At 44.3% G+C, this 22,819-nt stretch overlaps 1 protein-coding gene across 2 annotated transcripts in view; it reads right to left on the bottom strand.

Annotated features, from left to right (window-relative positions):
• Positions 1-3,076: 3,076 nt before the first annotated feature.
• The window catches only part of fam184b (family with sequence similarity 184 member B), a 23,393-nt gene continuing 3,650 nt past the window's right edge, over positions 3,077-22,819 (bottom strand). Inside the window, exons 2-18 of one of the 2 annotated variants that reach the window (XM_080448919.1) lie at positions 18,825-19,013; positions 17,567-18,220; positions 16,854-16,989; positions 15,531-15,682; positions 14,657-15,202; positions 13,123-13,230; positions 12,255-12,553; positions 11,616-11,766; positions 10,818-10,961; positions 9,938-10,070; positions 9,161-9,291; positions 6,631-6,746; positions 5,996-6,349; positions 5,723-5,837; positions 5,260-5,367; positions 4,073-4,476; positions 3,077-3,974 (exon numbers count right to left, since the gene is read on the bottom strand). In XM_080448919.1, the coding sequence (XP_080305045.1) occupies positions 3,896-3,974; positions 4,073-4,476; positions 5,260-5,367; positions 5,723-5,837; positions 5,996-6,349; positions 6,631-6,746; positions 9,161-9,291; positions 9,938-10,070; positions 10,818-10,961; positions 11,616-11,766; positions 12,255-12,553; positions 13,123-13,230; positions 14,657-15,202; positions 15,531-15,682; positions 16,854-16,989; positions 17,567-18,220; positions 18,825-19,013 (3,819 nt within the window). In that variant the 3' untranslated portion in view covers positions 3,077-3,895. The remainder of the gene's footprint in view (positions 3,975-4,072; positions 4,477-5,259; positions 5,368-5,722; positions 5,838-5,995; positions 6,350-6,630; positions 6,747-9,160; positions 9,292-9,937; positions 10,071-10,817; positions 10,962-11,615; positions 11,767-12,254; positions 12,554-13,122; positions 13,231-14,656; positions 15,203-15,530; positions 15,683-16,853; positions 16,990-17,566; positions 18,221-18,824; positions 19,014-22,819) is intronic. The other variant, XM_080448920.1, reaches the window with a different exon arrangement.

Here is a 22,819-nt window from a genome sequence, read left to right as displayed (position 1 = left end):
GCATCTATAGAGCATCGCAGTTCCCGCCCACTTCCTGGTTTTTCGTGGTGCCGGAAGGAAAAGCTCAATGCATTTTTCCCATTGACATTTCCAAAAATATTTATATCTATTAATTTAAGCCTCGAATCAAGCCATCATGACATGACATGAATCATGACCAAAAACGTTTTTTTCTGTGATTTTATTTTATTTTATATTTAATTATATGATGTACTATATTTAATAAATACCCTTTTGTTTTGCCGTTTTCAAAAAAAAATAATCACAGAATCAAACGTTTTATGGTCATGATTCATGTCATGTCATGATGGCTTGATTCGAGGCTTAAATGAATAGATATAAATATTTTTGGAAATGTCAATGGAAAAATGCATTGAGTTTTTTCTTCCGGCACCAGGAAAAACCAGGAAGTGGGCGGGAACTGCGATGCTCTATATTCAGTTTACTTGCTCACATATCACATCACAGAAATGCTAAGAAATTAGAATGTTATTTAGATGGAAGGGTGTTATTTAGATGGAAGGGTGTCCAGACTGATGCTAGATTCCATATTTACCTGGTTTCTTTGAAGCATTAAATGACTTTCTTTACACACCATTTACATGACTACCGGTAGTTTGTTTGACTAGGGTTGTTTGACTAGGGTTGTTTTTCACTTCAGCCATTTTAAACCTTGTTTTATTTGTTTTTTATTGTTCTGATATGCATGATTCCTATTTTATTTTATCATCTTTTTAGCATGTAACCAAATAAAACTGTTTACATGCCATGTTTGTGTGCACGTTTGAAAAGTGTATTTAAAGAAAGACACACTTTGAGTAAAATGCCAGTAAATATATTTTGGAAAGAATATATATATACACAAAGCATGATTTGGGTAACATTCTTAGGCCTTATAATTTAAGGCCTAAACCGAGACGGTGTACACTATATTTTATTTGCATTTCAGACATTGTCAGGTGTGTTTTTCGCCTGCATTAGCCAAGCACGACCGTTGAGCGTGCTTATGGTGCGCTCATGACTGAGTGAGTATGGCACAGTTAATATGGTTGCAATGGACTCTTTTCACAGATGTGTCATAACGAGCTAAACACAGCTGCAGCTAATTTAATTGTGGGTATGTTTGATTTCGGCATGCCAGTTAGCAAGCATGATAGTTGTCAGGGCTCCTTCTTTGGCATATAGAACCAATATTTTAATTAGCTGCAGCTGTCTTACCCTGCTATGACATGTTTCGGCCAGAGCCTTCATCAGATGCACTGATAAAGGCCCTGGCGAAACCCGTAACAGCCTGATGTGTCAAATTAAGAAAGTGTGCATCTGAGCTGAAGTCTTGGAATTTTATTTTCTTGAAGTGCCACTATTTCACCCCATGACTATTTCCACTTCTCTGGTGTAGTTTTGTACTTAGTACAAGCCATGTCAGCATAATGATCCTACAACTACATGCTTCCAAACAAACGTACATTTTTGATGAACAAATTCATCTAACGAAAAAAGAACATTGCCATGTTTGTGGAAATGGTCGTAAGTACACTTGAAGATCAAATCTGATGTACGTTTTGTGCATAAGGCCCAATGCTTGTGACATCAATCTAGCAGGATGGCAATACTTGGCTATGGATCACCTTCAATGGCCGTTAAGGGCGGTATGGTAACAATTGAGAATACGAAACACTGGAGTCACAGAGTCATCACACTCAGCCCTCTAACCTCCATTCAGCATTCATCGGCAGCACCTATAGCAAAGACTGCCATTCAAGACATGGCCTTAACAGCCATGCCAGGGGCTGCCTCAAAGACAAATGCCTGACCTTAAAGGAGCACTTCTGCCATTTTAAACCTTGTCGTCTTATAATTTGGTCCTTAATAATAATTCTCATAAGATGGTACAATTTCCGTATTCACTGTCTCATTGGTGCAGACATGCGAACCTTTCAGCTACAATAGCCGTTTTGAATCCGAATAGGGAAATAGAGTACAGAAGTCCTGACGTCACTCGTCCATCCTCTGGTTTGTAAAGTAATTTCGCTATGGAGAATAACATTGGGTCATCTTAGAATCGTCTCATATAAGAATTGTGGTCCAAAAATAAACAAACTGTCTCGGCAATATTGTCAGGGAGGAGGCTCTGTATCGTTTATGATAGTCAGTCACTCATATTTGAAATGGTCTGTTTCTGGCGAAAATTTGACTAATTCCTCGGAAGTAACATTAGCATTTTCTCACCGTCAGTTGATGGTTCATATCCATAAGAGTAAAACCGCCGGGGTCATTTGTTTATTTTTGGAACACAGTTCTTATTTGACGCGATATTAAACACGTCTATGGGAATTCAGAACGGGGGGGGGGGGGAACCGCGACCCAGGTAGGATGTGTAAATTACGTCAGACTTCGGTGCTCTATTGTGTGACACCTGACCCGGAAACAAAAATCACACCCAGTGTGAAGAGAGTGGTGCCTTTGATTTCATGTAACTGGTTGCATCCTTGTGTTGCAATCAGCTGCAGCTGTTGAGGCCGTGCTCAAACGGACGGACGGACCCACACACACGGTCAAGTGTAGGAGTGGCTGACACCACTCAAAAACATGTCACCTTTTTCACCTCGGGGCTGTTTGTGGGCTGTGGACATCGGAAACCTGCCTACCAATGACATCATAGATGCGGTTTCCAAGCTAATGGAAGCCTTTCTCTTCCTTGAAAGCATGCTGAAATGGAAGCCGTAGTACGGCTTGCATTAATAAAATTAAGAGTTTGGCGTCTTGTTTGAAATGACTAAACCTGCCTACTGATAATGTCACTGGTAGGCAGGTTTCTCACTATCCACAGCCGACCTCCGAGAGAGAGACTGAGTTGACAGAAATGGTACCATCTTATACTGAGCATTAGTGAGGAATGATTATATGAAGATACAGTTTGAAAAATTGTGAAGCAGACAATATTGACTCTTGGTCAATGGGATGTGGTCAAAATGTGACCTGGAATTCTTAATATCTTAATTATAAATACATTGTTCCTTTGTGAGGTTAAAAAATGTCGATCATAGTGTAAGTTGTGCTTAAATGGTGCTATATTTTGATGCACTTGTTTGATCTTATAAGAATAGGTGTGACAATTTGCAGCTCAAGGGTTATCTAATTCCAGCTGCAATATTCCTGTTATCTGTTGAGTGCAATCTTTTTCACCCAATTTAGTGGGTGAGTCTTGCGTCACTTTCTTCTTGCTTTGCAGTCACAGCATCCTGAGAAAGCACTTTAAATAATAAATAATAAAATAAAAACAAAATACTTTATTAAATTTCATCGTCATTATTATACATGTTTGCTTTGAAACAAGCTTAAATTTGGTATGGTCAGTTTTATGTATGCATAATGGATGTGTATACTAGTAGAGAGGCATCTTGAATGAATCAATGCCTCTATGAGAGTATATGAGACATATACTGTATATGATGCTTGTTTAAGAAATGTAAAGGTTTGCATTGAGTCAGGCGATGTGGTTACATCATGGTTACATAAAGAAAAAGGAAAAAGGAAGGCAGCTTTAAAAAGTTAAAGAGGCATTCCAAACTATACAAAGACCCTGGGGTATGTTTGGGAAGAGGTCAGGCATGTGTTTGAGAAGCACTTTTTGGTTGAGCTTTGAGGCAATGTTTGAGCGATGGCCTTGCTGGTGATATGCCTGTATGTATTGTGTAGTTGTGCCTGTATTTATGTATGTATGTACGTATGTATGTATGTATGTACAGTAGTATGTGTATGTAGTACTGTAGTACAAGACAAAACTGGTGTGTGAAGAAGAGGCAATGGGCTGTATATGAAGCTGTGTGTGTGTGTGTGTGTGTGTGTGTGTGTGTGTGTGTGTGTGTGTGTGCATGTGTGCATGTGCATGTTTTCAGAAGGAGAAGTATTTGGTGAACCACTCCTGCTTTAGCCCTTCCGTCACAGTCCCCCTTTGTTCAAGATAAGGGCCCCTGGAAAATAAAAAGCAAACGAAGAGGAAATTATTAGACAAAACTATGGTTTTAGCTTGTTTGCAAAAATGACAGCCTTGCATCATAAATGCTATCACCTGATTGGCTGGCCCTGCGGGTGTAATCGTGGCTCCTGGCTAGCGGGACTGACATAGCGAATGCCCGCCTGCGGGGAGGGGCAGACGGGGAGAGGGGCGGTGGGAGCCGGGGTGGGCGGCGTGCAGGAGGTCCGAGACCGGGCGGCGCGTTGGAGCAACGGGGAGGAATGCTGGCTGAGGGAGAGGGAGGTGTGCTTGTGGGGCAGCGAGGAGGTGGAGTATTGGGTGGAGGCCTGGGGGTGAGAAGTGGAGGCGTGGGGGAGGGTGGAAGAGGAGCGCTGCTGAAAAGACGAGGAGGAGGAGGGAGACGACGAGGAAGACGAGGACGGGGGAAGGAGGAGGCTTCTGTCGTAAGAGCTGGAGATGCTGGTGACGCGAGTTGGAGACTCCTCCAGCCGCTTCCTCTGTCAACACACAAACCAATCACATCAAATCGGTCAAACATACCAAATACGTACTGGCATTTGCCGTGGAATTCTAGATCAATCAGCAATCCATGAGGCACATAGGAGTCGAGACAATATTCTAGGTGGTGATTATGCTTTATGTACATGATATCATGGTCAGAAGTACATTAACACTCATGTCAGTGGTACGGTAGTTCTGCCTCCAGCACAGGGCAGAGACCATAGTTATACTGTTAGCTGCTTCAAGGACAAACTGAACCATAACAAGATAGGCTGTACCAAAACAATAGCTATTAGGCCTAGTGGGGACATTTAGGCCCATACAAACTGTCAAATATCATAATGTATTGTAGAAGTATTATAATTGATGGTAAAATATAGAGGTTAGATATAAGCAGCCATGTAATTTCTTCCTCACATTACTCTACACAGAATGACATGAATTTACATTATGGTACTAACATGAAGGTCAAAAGCATTTTATTCACATCCTTTCTCAGCAATGTTGATTCTAAAAATCTGATCCTAATTACAGTGAACCATAATAAACATGTCATATTAATAACATTGTAAACAATGGCTGATGTGTTTTGGAAGTTTATTAACCATTTCAAACAAAGTAGCACATTATTTTTGAGGGAAATGAAAACGCAAAGCTAATCACTCGGACGACAATTCAACCCATGGAGACTCTAGTCAGTGCATTCACACACCTTGTGGCATGAATGCAACCCCGCAGCCCGCTACACACCTAACAAACAAAACAAAACCTCAACTCACCCTAATGGTTGGCGTGGTGACGCTCCCAGGGCGGGATTTGTTGTCACGTCTGAGGGTGCTGTTGTCCCCGGCGACAGGGGGGTGGACCTGCAGCTGATGTCTCTCGTCCTGCGGGGAAGGAGGATGCAAGGACGAACATTCATTCACTGACCTCGTACAGAGAATGCTCTTTTATCTATTGGGTCTACAATTGTATAAACAGTTTATTATTTAGATTATTATTAATAATAGAGGATGAACTCATGCTGCATGAAACCAGAAGTAGGTCTAGGTCATACTGGTCGAAAGATTACACAAGGTCCCCCCTCCCCTTTTTTTGGTCTAACATAACATATGAGTGATGACCTCGATGAATGTGCTGGGCTTGAGAAAATGTGAAAACACTGGTAATTATTGTGTGTGTGTGTGTGTGTGTGTGTGTGTGTGTGTGTGTGTGTGTCTGTGCATGCGTGTATGTTCTCACCACAAGTCGTTTGATGAGCTGGTCTCTCTCCGTTAGTCTATCCTGGAGTCTTCCCAGCTGCAGGTCATCATGTCGAGGCTCTCTCCTCCTGCACTTATCCTCCCTCTCTTGGAGCCTGGAACGCATACAAATGCACGCACACACACATGTTTTTTCATCCATATAGCGGTCCTCATATTCCATATGTCAGTGTTGGAGTGTCAGAGTAGATTACAACCAGTTGACAGCATTGAGATGACAGGTTCATGTGCGTGTGTACTGTGTCCTACTCACTCAGTCTCCAGGGCCACTATGCGAGCCTGCAGGTTCTTCTGGGCACTGCTGTATTCAGAGACCAAGCTCTGCATCTCTCTCTTGTGCTCTCTCCTGATCTCCTCCACCTCCTCTCTTCTCCTCTCCTCTTCCTCCTCTCTTCTCCGCTCCTCCTCCTCTTCTCTGATCTCCTCCTCCTTCCTCTCCTCCCAGTGTTTCTGGGACTCCTCCAGTTTCTCCATCTCCACCCGCAGTTTCTCCACCTCCTCTTTCAAGTGCTGCGCCTCCTCCTCCAGCTTCTCGGCGTCTCTCTTCTGCAGCGCCTCCACTCTCTCGTCCTCTTTCTCCTGGGCCTCAGACTCCTCCTGGCTCAACCTGAGGAGAGGAGAGGAGAGGAGAGGAGAGGAGAGGAGAGGAGAGGAGAGGAAAGGAAAGGAAAGGAAAGGAAAGGAAAGGAAAGGAAAGGAAAGGAAAGGAAAGGAAAGGAAAGGAAAGGAAAGGAAAGGAAAAGAAAGGAAAGGAGTAGCCTAGCCAATATAAAGCAATAAAATATTGTATTTTAGCAATAGCTTTAATCCCCACTCTGGTATCCTTTCCTAAATCCTTGTTTCCTCCCTCCTCTCCTCTCCTACTGCCTCCTCTCCTCTCCTCTCTACCTTTGTTTCAGTTGTTCTTTCAGTGAAGTGTTTTCTCTCTGAAGCTCCAGTACAGCACAGCGACTCTCATCAAGCTGCCGCTCAAACACCTGCCACTGGTTCTGCTGCTTCAAGTCCTGTGAGCACACGCACGCACACACACACACACACACACACACACACACACACACACACACACACACACACACACACACGAGAAGCGTACCATACAATCATTGATATATACATAATATTTACCCAAAATCCAATGTTGTTTTATCTTTTGTTTTTGTTGTTTGTTTTCTTTTTAAATTTTTGGGCGGTGAAACCGCCCCTATATGTGAGGTTTGGACATCGACATTCGCTGCACTGTGATTGGCCACCATTGTACCCCCCCCACCCATTGCACCCCCCCAGCCCTGCGCTGTGATTGGCCACCATTGTACCCCCCTAACCCTGCACCGTGATTGGCCAATCACAGTCTATTCAGGACTGTGATTGGCTAGTGAACACATGACACATGTGCATAGCCCTATAAATAGGACTATGCACTTAAAAAAAACACATTTATGTTTTTTTTTAAGTTAGGGGTGTACAATGGTTGGTCCACAATTACTTTTTTATTACTTTTCTTCCATCACTTCTTCCATCACTGTGATGACCACTGTGACCACACCGCCCACTTCACACTGGGTGTGATTTTTTATTGTATGTTCAATCACTGGATTGAATCTAATCAAACCAATTGCCCCCAGGGGGGGGCGGGGGGGGGGTGTTGTCCCCACTGCTCTTGGTCATTTGCAGTTTAGATACATGTCTACCTTCCCTTTGTTATCTCTGTAAAATATGCAGATGACCTTACAACCACGGAGCTCCTGATGGGGTCTACCTGGCTTGACTCAGAAGGCATTGGATTTTGTGGATGAATGGTGACAGGAGTTCTCACTGATAATGAAATTAGCTAAGAGCATGGATATGGTAATAATCAGTGTTATCAGAGAGGACAATATCCCCTCTCCACAATCTGTAATGATTTCTGGACAACACATCAGTAGTCTCTCCACCTCAGAGTTCAGATATCATCTGATTTGGCATGCGATTCCCACCCTACGCTTTCAAACACACAGCCAAGGATCCATTACCTTAGTGTTGCCAAAAGAGCTGGTCTCCTATGTGATGTTTTAAAATAAAACGAATATACCTGACCTTTATTCCTCCAGTTCTTGTACGGTATATACCAGCCCAGTTTCGGGTGGATTGACAAAAGGCCTCTCCAAGGAGCTGGAGAGGTTACAAAAGTTGCTGCAGTATCATTGGTTTTCCCTCTTATTCTCTTCCATCACTGAGGAAGGCCACGCTGCACACCCTCACTAACTTACTAAATGATAGTTCATCCCCTGGCCCTGCATGGTTTCCTGTCTGCAGCCTCACCAACATATCGTCAATGTGGGAGAAACCTTGTATCTCCATATTTCATGAATAAATTCACTATGTTATTCTAAGTCGTATGATAGGGCGCTCGTAGCTTAGTGGGTAGAGAGGCAGTCTGGTAATCATAAGGTCACCTTCCAGCCCGTTCTTTGTGTTGAGGTGTCCCTGAGCAAGACACTCAACCCCTAACTGCTCCCTCCGAGCGCTCCTCATAACCATCTGGGCAGACATCAGCTGGGTGAAGCTGAAACTGAATTTCCCCCGTGGGACTACAAATCCAATTAAAAAAACAAGAAAGAAGGAAAACTTTTGAACATTTACTCCAATAATGCACAGAATAGGGACACTAGGTTGAAAGTGGTTAAGTCTGTTTGTGGGTTTTAAAACTATTTAACCGATGAAAAGTATTAACAAGCTTGTGACTAAATAATAACTACATTGGATCCATTGGAACACAGTTTATTTTTTTCCATTTCCTGAAAAGTAAAGTTTTTGGACATACAAGGTTTCTGCCCGACATGGACGATATTCAATGGCAGTTCATCGTCCCTGCATCGTGGTTTCCTCTCCTGCCTGCTGCCTCAACTCAACTCTCACTTATCCGCTTTATCGGCTTCGGGATCACGTAGTGCCCATGAGCAGAAACAAAAGTCATGAACTTAAACTTCAAACTTTTCCTTGTGCTTGTTTTATCAATTATTTATTTATTATTTGTTTTAACTTCATGCTTCTGTTTATGATGTTAGTCCATGTAAGGTTTGATTTGATTTTAGGATTCACTGTTTTAAAAACGGTGTCTTTATACTGCGTACCCTGCCTAGTCATATTTTGATCAATGGAACCTGAAACCTTATCATGCGTCATTGTCCTGCATGAGGGAGATAATGCTTTCACTCACAACAACTGTAATTGGTCTCTTGCAGGCAGGTGAATGTGTGTTTATGTTTATGTGCGCGCATGTGCGTGTGTGTGTGTGTGTGTGTGTGAGTGTGTGTGTGTGTGTGTCAGTGTGTGTGTGTGTGTGTGTGTGTGTGTGTGTGTGTGTGTGTGTGTGTGTGTGTGTGTGTGTGTGTGTGTGTGTGTGTGTGTGTGTGTGTGTGTGTGTGTGTGCGTGTGTTACTTGTTGCAGGGCCATCATCTGTGTGTGTGTCTGCAGCTCGGCCTGCAGGTCCTCTATTTGCTGCATGTGTCTCTGGGTCATCTGCCTGCTCCACTCCGTATGCTGCTGGGTCAACTCTGCACGCTGCTTATCTGAGAACACACACACACACACACACACACACACACACACACACACACACACACACACACACACACACACACACACACACACACACACACACAGACACACACACACACACACACACACACACACACACACACACACACACACAATAATATATCGTCGCTGTCAGGCACAAATCTCTTTTTTACCTTTTACCTTTTTATGTTTGCTTTTCCCCCCATAAATTAATGCCCTACTTCATCATACTACAGTGTCACACAAAAGTAGCAAAACTAGCTGACCGACAAGCTCAAAACTCGTCGCATTGCGACGTTCTGAGCGTTTTGAGCTTGTAGACCTGCTATTTTAGCTATTTTAGAATTTTTATCCTGCCTGAAGAAGGTCATCAGTGACCGAAACGTTGCCTGTCCTTAAATAAATGTCCTCTTGTACCGTGCAGTTCGGCAGTGTGTGGGCGTATTCTTTTACTATTGAATTTTTATCCCGAAAGGTAACAGGTTTCCACCGACAGCAACAATATACTCTGAAATCTAAAACTCCAGTGTGAGTGGGCGCGTGTGTGCGTGCGTGCGTGTGCGTGCATGCATCTGTGAGAGTGAGTGATGTACTAACAAGCAGAGAAAGAGAGGAGATTGTGTATGTAGGCGTTACCCAGCTGCAGATGGTGTAATGTCTGTAGTCGGTTCCTTTCAGACAGCACATCCTCTTTAGCCTGTCTCTCAGTCGCCTGCAGTGCCATGGCATGGTTGTGTCTTTCCTCAGACAAAGACTGGGTTTGGGGCTCCTTCAACACATAAACACATACATATTGTACTGTCTCTCTAACGCCTGCAGTGCAGTGCCATGGCATGGTTGTGTCTTTCCTCAGACAAAGACTGAGTTTGGGGCTCCTTCAACACATAAGCACATACATAATGTACTTTGTACAAGAGGTTCCATAAACGTGCATTTACAACTACAGTCCGTGGATGTGCACACACACACACACACACACACACACACACACACACACACACACACACACACACACACACACACACACACACACACACACACACACACACACACACACACACACACACACACACACACACACACACACACACACACACAACATATTGCCTTTCCACTCGCCCTGAGCTCTGCTCCCGGTATCATCAAAGCAGCTAAATTATTAATCGAAGAGAAAAACGTTGACATATGTGATTTTGTGTTTGTTTGTTTGTGTGAGTGTGTGTGTGTGTGTGTGTGTGTGTGTGTGTGTGTGTGTGTGTGTGTGTGTGTGTGTGTGTGTGTGTGTGTGTGTGTGTGTGTGTGTGTGTGTGTGTGTGTGTGTGTGTGTGTGTGTGCGCGTGCGTGTGTGTGTGTGTGTGTGTGTGTGTGCGTGTGCGCGTGTGTGTGTGTGTGTGTGTGTGTGTGCGTGCGTGCACGCACGCACGTGTGAGAGAGATAGGAAGAGAGTGAGAGAGACAGAGAGGGAGGGAATGAGATGAGGGGGTACATGTGTATTTGTGTGTGTGCACATGTGTACCTGCAGCTGGTCCCTCAGCTTCTTGTTAATCTCCATGATCTCCTGGACCTCCTTCCTCAACCTGTCAATCTCAGGGTTGCCATGGCAATCATCCCCCAACCCCGCCCTCTTCTTCTCCATCTGTAATGCCATTTCATGACAAAACTGATGCAAAAACTAAAGCATGTAAGGCAAGGCATGGCAAGTTTATTTGTATAGTACATTTCTGACACAAAGGCAATTCAAAGTGCTTACATAAGGCATGAAACGCCCTCAGAGTTGGCACAAGCCTCAGATCCACTGGAAGTGTGTTCCAACTATGTGTGGCTTAATAACTAGTAAATGCTGCATCAGCATGTTTTGTTTGTACTCTGGGAACTGTTAGTAGATGGGGTCCCAGATGACCTGAGACTTCACAACGGTTCATAATTTTAAAGCAAATCAGATATTTTGGCCATATTTTCACTCAAGCCATTGAATGGTTTAAAGATTATCACCAATAGTTTCAAATTCTATTCTATTCTAATTCTATGACTATGAAGCCAGTACAGAGATCTGAATTTGTGTAATATGTTCAGTTTTCTTAGTTACAGTTGCTAGAACTACATCCTGAATTATATATGCAGTATATATGTATATACATATATATATTTTGTCTTTTACCCTGTTATTTGTTGAATAGTCACTCTGTATGAGAGTGTATGCTAAATGCCTAAATTGTAAATTGTAATTGACTACTAAAGTTTTTCAAGCTCGGCTACATGCTTGTATCCTTAGTTTAAGTTTAGATTATCACTTGAATTTCTGGATGAGCCTCACCTGCGACTGAGCATCCGCTAGTTGGGTCTGTAGCTCCTCTTGTCGCGTCTGCAGTTCCTGCTCCCGGTCCTGCCATCGCTGTTCGCCCTCGGCAATCGCAGCGTTCAATTCTATTCTGAATTCTGCTCTGAGGCGGTCCTCGCACTCCACCCTGCAAACACACATCCGACCAGTAAGAGCAATGAAATAAGAGTCTGTCCGCCAGATGTATTATGGTTAAAGGTTTGGCTATAGTATATGCATTGCATACTTGTGAAAATACTTTTTGTGATTTTTTCTGTCTTTGTACTGTAAAGGATTATTTTTATGCTGTTGTTTTGTTCTTAATTGGACAGTATACTTTCATATACAGTCAAATCAGTTTACTGGTCACTTTTTACACACAGATCTCATTGTGTAGCAAGAGAAAAACATCAGAGAGACAAGGAGGATGAGAAGAAGGATATAACATAGGTTGCAAGCCAGATATGAACCCACACTAGTGTCATATGTTATACCCCATGTTCTGTAGCTCCCGTCCATTTCTCTTGAACGTAATCTCAAAACCACATCATGAACCTCAACATTATGTAAGAAGACAAGGTGGAAGGGCGAGAGGAATCAAGAAAGTCAACGTTAAAGTAATAGTACAGCCTCTACCTGATCCTGTCCTCAGTACTGCGCTGGCTCTGTTCCAGAAGGCTCCGCTCCGTGTTCAGCCGGCTCTGTTCCAGAACCTTCTCCTCTAGCCTGTGCTTGTCGGCCCTCAGAGAAGTTATCTCCCTCTGCTGCCTCTCCCGCAGCCTCTCTCCCTCTTCCTGTGTCCGGGCCAGGCGGGTCTGCGTCTGACGCAGCTGTCCCTCCAAGCGAGTGCAATGTGGTCCACATGGGGAAGGGTTTTCATTGGCTGCCTTGTCTTTGTTTTCTTGTTGTTTGAGAACCGACTCCAGCCTACAGATCTGAGAACACGGAAAGCCTTTGAGCGATGAAACTTTTGATCTTTTTTGCATTTTCTGCTTTATTTAGGTGAGTGTAGACTGTAGAGAGACAGGAAACTAAAGGCAGAGAAAGGGTAGATATCAACACATTCTCACTCCCACCTATCACATTTTGATGCCTGATCAGGTAACTTTCGCATCCGATACTGGCACAGAGGATGTCCTTTCTCTTACGATGAAATGATCGTAACTAATTATTACCACCCTATCAGTATGCAATTCGGACGCCTATGAATCAGTAGAAGCAATCAGTTGAAGCAATGTCAATGTTTTTACTTGTTTTTAATGGCAACCTTGCCTTGTTCTCAATCAGGCCCGCATTCTGTTGTCAGTTGTAACATGTGAGACAAGACCGGAGTCGAATTCGAACTTGGGTCATCGCATCTCAGGAGGAACATGTAGTCAATGGACCAACTGGTTGGGCCACCAGGCACCCACGAAACTGATTAATACTATTTGAAAATGGTAAATTCATGAAGATGCAATTGATCCAACATCCAATAGCGAGTTGGCGAACTTCAACCTCTCACCTCATTGGTGGCCTCCTGGAGCTGCGTCCTAAGCTCCTCCCTCTCCTTCTCCAAACCCCTGCGCACCTCCTCGTTGCTTCTCCTCTCCTCCTCCAAACGCATGCACACCTGCCAATCATATCCAACATTAAAGGTAGGGTAAGTGATTTGCGTTGGTTAAAATAATTGTTAAATAGCTCTATATTCTGATAGTACTCATTGCTATAGGGTGTTTGTTCAGTATTAGGAGTCTCCTTGTCTCTCCACCTCTTTATTAAACAGAAAATGCATTTTCGTTTCAGTTTCAGTTTCATTTCCAATTTATCCAACCAGGACAGAGAACTCAATCAGGATACAGATTAAACAAGTGAAATTGGAAGTGATGACACTAAGAAATGAGCAGACACAATTGGAACTGGATCACTATACAAATGAAGGTTAAAAATGGGTACTTTCTCCTGATTGGCTGAGATTTTGACACCTACCGAAAAATGTATTTTCTGTTTATTAAAGAGCTGGAGAGACAGGGAGACATCGGTAACTGAAAAAACACTCTATAGCAATGATTACTATCAGAATATAGTATTTTAACCTTTTAACAAAATACGTTTTGTTTTAACCAAAAAATATCACTTACCCTACCTTTAATATATAATAAAAAAAAAATAAAAAAAAAGGATTTTGTCACATCTCAACACGTAACTCCAGACCTGACATACACCCACACATACACCTTACACAAATATAAAATGAATAAATACGGCGGGGGCATAGAGGCAGTTACTTAGAGAATACTGTAGAAGTTTTCTCTAACATTTCAGAAAGGGCCTCCACATTTCGTTGAATTTGCTTTCTGCTCCCCAAATGGTATGACATATTTTCTCAAGTTTCATGCAAGACATCCAGTGGGAGTGGCGGGGTGGGGCAGCATCTGAGTAAGATAGCTCGTCGAGCCAGTGGAGAAGCAAAGGCTAGAACATCCTGTTTTGTTTTAGGTAACTGTAATTCATCTGGGTCAACACCAATGATGGCAGATAATGGATTTGGTTCAATGTGCCACTGAAGCGTTTCTGAAATGCTTCGGAAAACCAATGGGCCATACTACATATCCATAAGTCAATAACACACACACACACACACACACACACACACACACACACACACACACACACACACACACACACACACACACACACACACACACACACACACACACACACACACACACACAGTCTATACCAGGGTAGCCCCTCACACTGTCACACATCTGATATAGTTGCTATTTTATACAGTAGCGAGTTATTACAAATAACGCTGTCCTGAACAGTCCAACCTCTGAGAATTTCCTTTTTGTAACCACTGCCCTGAGAAACAGGTATGACATAAAGCTGTCAGTTTAGCTAACCTATAAAAAGGATTTTTAGGCCATAGGATTTTTTATTTATTAGTATCAAAATGATTATTGTTTTAACTTAGCTGGTGGTATGAAAACAGGATGGGTTTTCATTCACTATATCAGTACCAACAGAAAACATGTGGAAGTTGCCACACTGACCTCCTGGTTGGTCTTCCTCTCAGAGCTCAGAGCCTCCTGGGCGTTGTGGAGCTCTGCCGCGTGCCTCCTCATCACCTCCTCTATCGCCCTGCGTACCTGCTCCTTCAACCGCTTCCTGTCCTCCTCCGCCTTCTCCGCCAGCCTCCTCTTCTCCTCATCCAGCCTCTGCTGCAGGCTGGCCTTCTCCGCCGCCACCTGCTCCTTGCTCCCATCCAGCTGGGAGCGCACGCGCACCCTCTCCACCTCCAGCTCCCTCCGCAGCATCTCCACCTCCTCCTCTTTTTCTCTCCTCAGACGTTCCTTGATCTCCTCCCCCTCCCTGTGCAGCGCCTCCTTCTCCTCGTTTCTCTCCCCGCGCACTCGGGTCCTCTCCTTCTCCAACTGATCCTTCTCCTGCTCTCGCTCCTTCTGCACTCTCTCCTTCTCTCTGTCCAGCTCTCTTTGCAGTCTGTCCCGCTCGTCGTCTGCGTTCTTTTCCACGCGTCGCAGCTCCTCGGTCTGGGCTCTCACCATCTCTGAGCGCAGACTGGACAGGGCCTCGGCATGCTGCGCACACACACACACACACGCACACGCACACGCACACGCACACACACACACACACACACACACACACACACACACACACACACACACACACACACACAGTGTTATTCAGTTTGCCTATAATCTATGTTTATAACAATATTGCAATATAATAAGCTTATGTGTTTTATGCGTGTGTGTGTGTGTGTGTGGGGTAAGGTAGCCAGGCAGTGTGGGGGAGAAGCTCAAACAAATAAATAATTGAAATGTGTATCTGGGTGTTTGCATGTTTGTGTGTGCGTGCGTGTGTCTGTGTGTGTGTGTGTGTGTGTATATGCGTGCATACTACCTGGCGTATCTGTCGGGCGTGGTCATTATTTCTGCCACTGCTCTGCATTTCCAGCTCTCTGCTCCTGCTCTGCAGACGACTCACCTGGCTCCTGAGCTCCTCTACCTCTGTACACACACACACCTCACAGCCACCACGGCTCAGCAGCTCCTCTGACACACACACACACACACACACACACACACACACACACACACACACACACACACACACACACACACACACACACACACACGTCGGACAAAGGAGAGTACGATGGCATAAATATTATGCAGTTGTGTTGTTATGTCATGTTCTGTTATATTATACAGTTATAAAATATGAATGACATGACACTGTGTGGATTTCTGGCATTAAATATGTAAACACCACATGGTACGAGGCAAAAATGATGCGTAGCTTGTGAGACTAGTTCAGGCAGATACACTCGAGAGGTTTACACACGTGTGCAGCTCTATGTGGGAGATGTACTGTATGTGACGTGTCAAGCAGCTGATCAATTGGTGGTCTATTTAAGCTCACCTGATTCATTGCAATTCCTCCTGTTGTCAGTGTTGCCACTGACGTTGTATGTGCTTAGTTTGCTCCCAGCACCACCCCAGCACCACCAGTAGGCTCTGCTTTCCCTAAGGGTTCTGTTTCCCCTGGGGGGTTTGTATATCTCCCTGCTCTTAAATGGCTGTCTGCTAATGTGCTGAGCAGGGAGTAATGTAGAGCAGAGCCTGAACACCAAGATCAAATATAATATTCACACTTATTTACATTTTATAAATAAAATGTTCTCAAGCTATTATTGGTCTCAATCTATTTGTGAGTTATCTGACTGTAGTTTACGGGTACAACGATGAATGGAAGCAATCGATTTAATCGAATATACAAAATAATCTGACAGGTGTGTTGGTGGAGTATTTATTTTTTTCTTTGATCAATAAAAGTATCTATAAAATAATCTATAAGATAGCAGATAATAAAATAATAAAAAGAAAACACGCTTCTCAGTTATTCGATTAATCAAAATAATAATCGATATAACAATCTCTAAAAAAAAATGCAATAGTTGCAGCCCTTGCGTAGTTATAATGAATATAGAAAACAATCTTAATTGGATGAGCACAGCAGAAGTGAACCAGTGTGATCTCCCTTTGAGTGGTGGAGAGAAACAGATGGATGATGCAGATAAACAGCTATCAAGGCGGACAGTTGCACGCAGACAGATGAACAGACAGGCAGACAGAAGGATAGGCAGGCCAGCAAACAGACAGACAGACAGACAGACAGACAGACAGACAGACAGACAGACAGACAGACAGACAGACGTACTACCTGCTCTGCTCTGAAGCTCGTCTTCCTGCAGAAGCAGCCTCTCCTTGGCAACGGCTAGCTCCTCCTCTGCACGCTTAGCCCCGCCCTCTGCCTCGGAGACACGCCTCCGACCCAGCTCCAACTCTTCCTCCAGGTCCTGAGGGAAGAGAGGGAAAGAAAATAACGATGGTGACTGTGACACACGGATGGAGAGAGATGTTGGTATTGGGAAAGATCCAACAGGAACAGAGGGAGTGAAACGAAACCGAGAGTGAATTTTAAACATACTGTGTACGGGAGGAAGGAAAGAAAGAAACTGAGAGACAAAAAAAAAGGCAGAAGAGAGAAATGCTTTGATTGGGGAATCCAGCTAGCCCAGCTGTGAGCGTCTAATGGTCCACTGTGAGGACTTAAAATGTGCATGTCACCAGTGTTGTGCCAGCTGTCATAGGGGCTTCTAAATGGCCATGTGTGAAGCTGTAATGGTGGTGGTGCTGCAGCAAATGTATCCTGTCTGCACGACTCATTAGCAGACAGTGGGCAGAGGGAACTGCACTTAGAGAGGCCTGTGGTTGGTTGAGCAAAATCCTCTTTCTCTCTCTCTCTGTCTTTCCCATCAAGATGATCATTAGTCGGGTGCATCAGGGAGAGGCTGCTGAAGCATTTCAGTTGCCATCCACCTCCCTGCGCAGTACAGTACACAGTGTTCTAATGTGACTATGAATGATAGATACCTGAATTCTCTCTTGCAGCTTCAGGGTGTTTCTCTTGCTCCCGTCGAGTCTCTCCAGGTGAGTCTCCACCTCGTCCTCAGCCCTCTTCACTCTTTCTCTGAGTGCACTGTGCATCCCTTTCTTCTCCTCCTCCTCCCGCTCCTCCCACCTCCGTCTCTCTTCCCTCCGTTCCGCCTCCATCCTCTTCCTCATCTCCTCTTTTTCCTCATCCAACGCGCTCATCTTCTTCTCCCATTCCTCCCTTTCTTCTTTCACCGCCCTCCTCTTTTCCTCCTCAGCTTGGTCCTTCACTTTCCTCAGAGCCTGCACCTCCTCTGACAGAGCTTCAACTCTTTCAGAATCCTCCCTCTCCCCAGTCTTTCTTTCCTCGTCGCCCCTTTGCTTCTCTTCTTCCTCTCGCTTCCTCTCCACCTCGGCCGCTTTCCTTAGCTCCTCGCAGTGGGCCTGCAGCTCCTGGACCTGGCCCCCGGCCGTCCCCAGCTCCTTGCCCAGCCGCAGGCTCTCGTTCTGGACAGTGTCGAGCTGGGTTTTGGCCTCCTGGAGCCCCACCTGTGCAGCCTGGAGCTGCTCCTCAAAGCTCTTCCTCAGCTCTGCCTCTGCCTCGCGCCCCCTTTCCTCTGTCTGCGCGCGGAAAACGTCAAAGTCTGCCTGCACCTGGAGGCACAGAGGAACATGTTGTCTTTCACATACAAACGGTAAATTGGGCATTTATATAGTGCCTTTTTATCCAAAGCGATTTGCAATGTGCATCACATTCTCCAATTCACACACCTCTGGAGGAAACCATGCAAGGCACCAACCTGCTTATCTGGAGCAGTTAGGGGTCAAGTCGCCTCACTTAGCCAGACGATCAGAGATCTACTACTTCATACATCTGGTGAAATGTAAATTCATAGAATGGGCTTGGACGCCAGAGGAAACCAGCGGTAAAACCTACGGCCAGCGCTTTGAAAACCAATCCTGATACCTTCCCATAGGAAGGAACACCCTAAAGTCTTTGCATTATTGCTGTAATTTTTAGGGGCTTAGCCCCTATGTTGAATTCAGGTGAATCAATAGGCGGAGATCTCTGATCGTCTGGCTACACACACAAGACTGGAGAGGTTAAGGGCACTTCGACACTAACCCAAGGGGAGCCGGGGATCGAACCAGGAGCCTTCCGATTACCAAGCGGCTGCTCTCCCTCCTGAGAACACTGCCGAGTGCAAAGTGTCATCCAGACACAGAGACAGACACAGATAGATAGAGGCAGACATACCTGGGCTCCAACTCTATGCTGCTCATCAAGAGACTCCTGGAGCTGTAAGAGGCGTGTCCTAAGCACTGATCCATCCCCTTCATGACATGTCTCCATGATGATACGATGCAGCTCTTCCTGGTGGGCGTGGTTTATGACCTGCAGGGCTGCCTCTTGCTCCTCATTCTTAGTATTCAGAGAATAAATCACCTGAGAGAGAGAGAGAGAGAGAGAGAGAGAGAGGGGGAGGACAGTAAAACTGGGTTGCACTAAAGTGTGTAAAGCGACAGTTTAGATTTTTATTTATTTCATTTATAAGACATAACTTTCACTTGTACAATGTCACTCAGTCTACATCTATAAATGCGCGAAATCTCTGCCCGTCCGCCCGTCCCCCACATATCTCATGAACCATCCCACCATGGGCATAAAAGAGACACAGACAGATGGGTACAACGGGTACTCAGACAACGGGTACCACAGGTACTACGGGTGTTACATAACAGGACGGGCATCATTACCAATGGGCATCGTCCTAGTAATCATAAAGCTCCATTGTTTAAAAGCTACTGAAATAGCCACACTGGTCCTTTGGACAGCTGTGCTGTTTAACTACTAAAGCGTTCATTTCAACTACATCTGTAACAATAATACTTTAGGCTAATTATACTATATGCATCCTCATCTCTACACACATATTCACTGTTGATAGACTATATACAGTATATTTATTGATAGACTACACATATATTGATTCATTTAGAGACCCTGTGTAGATATCTATTGCATCTGTTTTATTTGTATTCATTTATTATATTTATTTTATTATATGTTAAACAAACCATTCAAATTAAAAAGGTTTTGTGCTGTGAGTGACCTCCATTTATAGACAACAAATTGGGACAAAAGCAGGGCCTGACAAAGAACACATAATGTTCCAGATGCTGCAATCTGGAAATTATTTCAGTGAATAAAACATTATTTTATCAATCTGTATGGTAGAGTATATTAATACAATATAAGTAACACAAGTTTGGTGGTTGGAGGTGGTCTCTCTGCTCTTAAAAGAAAGAAAGAACTGTAAGGGTAGGAACTCTACTGGTTGACAAGCGATATTGAAGCTCAACGGGCAATATCTCCCCGGCTTAAAGGAGGAGTTCACCCCAAAAAATACTTATTTTCTATCAATTACACACCCCATGAAGCCTTGATTTCATGGATTTATTTTTGTTTTTGTGGCATTCCTAAAACAATAATTTGATGACCGTGTGTATTTCCGGTAGGAGACACAAATAATCTACTTTGTGTCTCCTACCGGATACATTAGCCGGTAGGAGACGGGAATCAAATTATTATCTTAGGAATGCGACAAAAACAAAAAATAATCCATGGATTCAAGGCTTCATAGGGTGTGCAAATGATAGAAAATAAGTCATTTTTTGGGTGAACTCCTCCTTTAAGTGGGCATTTTGTCTTAGCTCAGCAGTAGAAAGTTTGGCCCTGGAGTCGGAGTGGTTCGAATCTGGTATAGGACATAAATCTTACGGATTGCAGCTTTAATAATCCCTATAATGCTTTGGCTACAAAAATATACCAGTGGAACACTGTGTGAATCCACTGTAACACAAGATGGTTGACACAACATGGGCCAGGCTTTATGCAGCCAAACCGTAATTCTCCTGCCTGACAGCATGTGTGAGGTCTCTGAACTGCGTCCGTTCCATGTATAGTATGTGACCAACATGTGAAATACACTGTTCCACTACACCACGTCTACAGTGTCATCATCTTCCCTTACTGATACTGACGTCTCACTTACCCCCTCGTAGGAGTACGTGACTGTGGGTGTACAGGGGACACAGGGGCTCGTATTTTACCCAGACGCCCCTCTGTCTGCAGCACACAGCTGGCACAGCACTGCCGGACATTCCCTGTGTGAGTGCGTGTGTGTGTGCATGTGAGTAGGGGGGGGGGGGTGTCACTGTCTCTCTCCTGATCACAGCTCAGGCGTCAACATTGCCCCCCCCCCTGTATTCCACATAACCCCATCCCTGATAAGGATGATGAATGACAACGCCCCAAATACCAACCGCAGAGTCCCCCCTCTCTCCAGTCAGTCAAACGCTTGCATGTCATACCAGACTATCCAATCACGTCATAGCTAGTGAACTTTGGCCCATGAACCATGGTCCATGACGTATGACTCAGTGGAATGGAGGGGGACGCCAATTTGAGCACAGCCTTGAAGGCCAGTGTGTGTGTGTGTGTGTGTGTGTGTGTGTGTGTGTGTGTGTGTGTGTGTGTGTGTGTGTGTGTGTGTGTGTGTGTGTGCGTGTGCGTGTGCGTGTGCGTGCGTGCACGCGCGTGCGTGTGTGTGTCTGCTCACTGTAGAGAAGGAGGGCCTGCAACCAAGAAGAAGTGGTTTGATTAACTGCTCCTGCAGACTGAGAGACAGGCTGTGATTTTGTATCTAGTCTCGCCCAAACTCATGTTTTTTCACCTTACGGCTGAGCTGAAAAATCTGTCGTTTTAGAGGCTATATATTCATGTCAAAAATATATTACTGTATTGTGGAACTATGGAAGGTATGGAAGGTCAACATTGGGCACAAACATGTCGTGTTATTACTTAAGCCCTATATAATTTGTCATGCAAGTATAGTGAAAATAATTTAGAATTATTATTTTTTTAAATATTTGCTGACCTATGACCTGCCCAAAATAGTAGTGAAAGTGAAAGTGTTTAAGGTCAGGATTAGCCCTAGCATCCCTATTCTGGGGGAAACATTCGGCAAGAATAGCAGATCTACAAACTCACAATGCGGTGCAAAGCGACGCATAGTGTGCAAAGAGTGTGCAATTTTTGGCAAAGAGATTTGGTGTAGATGAAAAAAAAAGATCCTGTGCAACTGTAAAACCTAATTTATACGCTGTCTCACTTGAAAAACTGTTATTTATGGCCAGGGCAGACGTACAACAAACTATAAATTAAGCTTTAATCCTATCTCTAGATTCCCTGTATCGATCTTGCAGGTCGATGATGTTATTCATGTTGCTTCACAGGACCGTAACCCTGCCTATTGACAATAACTTCACAGTCAGCAAAGCATAAAATGAATATTCTGTCCACAGTAAGAGAGCCCAAACTGGGCTTTTGTGACAGGAGTGCGATGTTGACGCTTGGTATACAGGACGGACAGAGAGGCGAGATCTAAGATCACACACACTCTCTTATGTGCATCACCTGTGCAATGCATACGTGCATACGCATGCACAGTGCACACGCACGCACGCACGCACGCACGCACGCACGCACGCACGCACGCACGCACGCACGCACGCACGCACGCACGCACACACACACACACACACACACACACACACACACACACACACACACACACACACACACACACACACACACACACACACACACACACACACACACACACACACACACACACACACACACACACACACACAAACACACACACACACAAACACACAAGGGCTGGACAATATAATTTATGTTTTGTCTATTCCTGGTTTTAAAGACTGCATTAGACTCTTCTAGCTGTTCCTTTACCCACTTAGTTATCCTGACCTATTATATCCTATCCTACTACATATTAAGGAAACCTCTCTGTCAGTCAGTCAGTCCTGTCTGGTCTGCATGGTTCTCCTCAGTGGGTTGAGCAATTGATCTGAACTTGCACACGTCACAGGCATTGACCATTAGCATATGCAGACAGCCACGAAGCCCGTTTTTCACTTTCCCAAAATGTAAGCTGTTTAATAGTGTTATTACTGTTTTTGTATAAACACAGGAGATTTGGAGTTCGGGCTATGGGATCTGGTGTCACGGTTACGTTACATGGCTACACTTGAGCAAGACACTTAACCCCTAACAGCTCTGACCACTTGGGCAGCAATCAGCTGGGTGAAGCTGAAAACTGAATTTCCCATGTGGGACCTGATAGGTCTAATTATTATTATTATTATTATTATTATTATTAT

Source organism: Gymnoscopelus braueri, assembly GCF_963280865.1.
Source record: "Gymnoscopelus braueri genome assembly, chromosome: 2".
Lineage (NCBI taxonomy): Eukaryota > Metazoa > Chordata > Actinopteri > Myctophiformes > Myctophidae > Gymnoscopelus > Gymnoscopelus braueri.
Note: the sequence above shows the minus strand (reverse complement) of the source record. Positions and strands in the feature narration are given on the sequence as shown.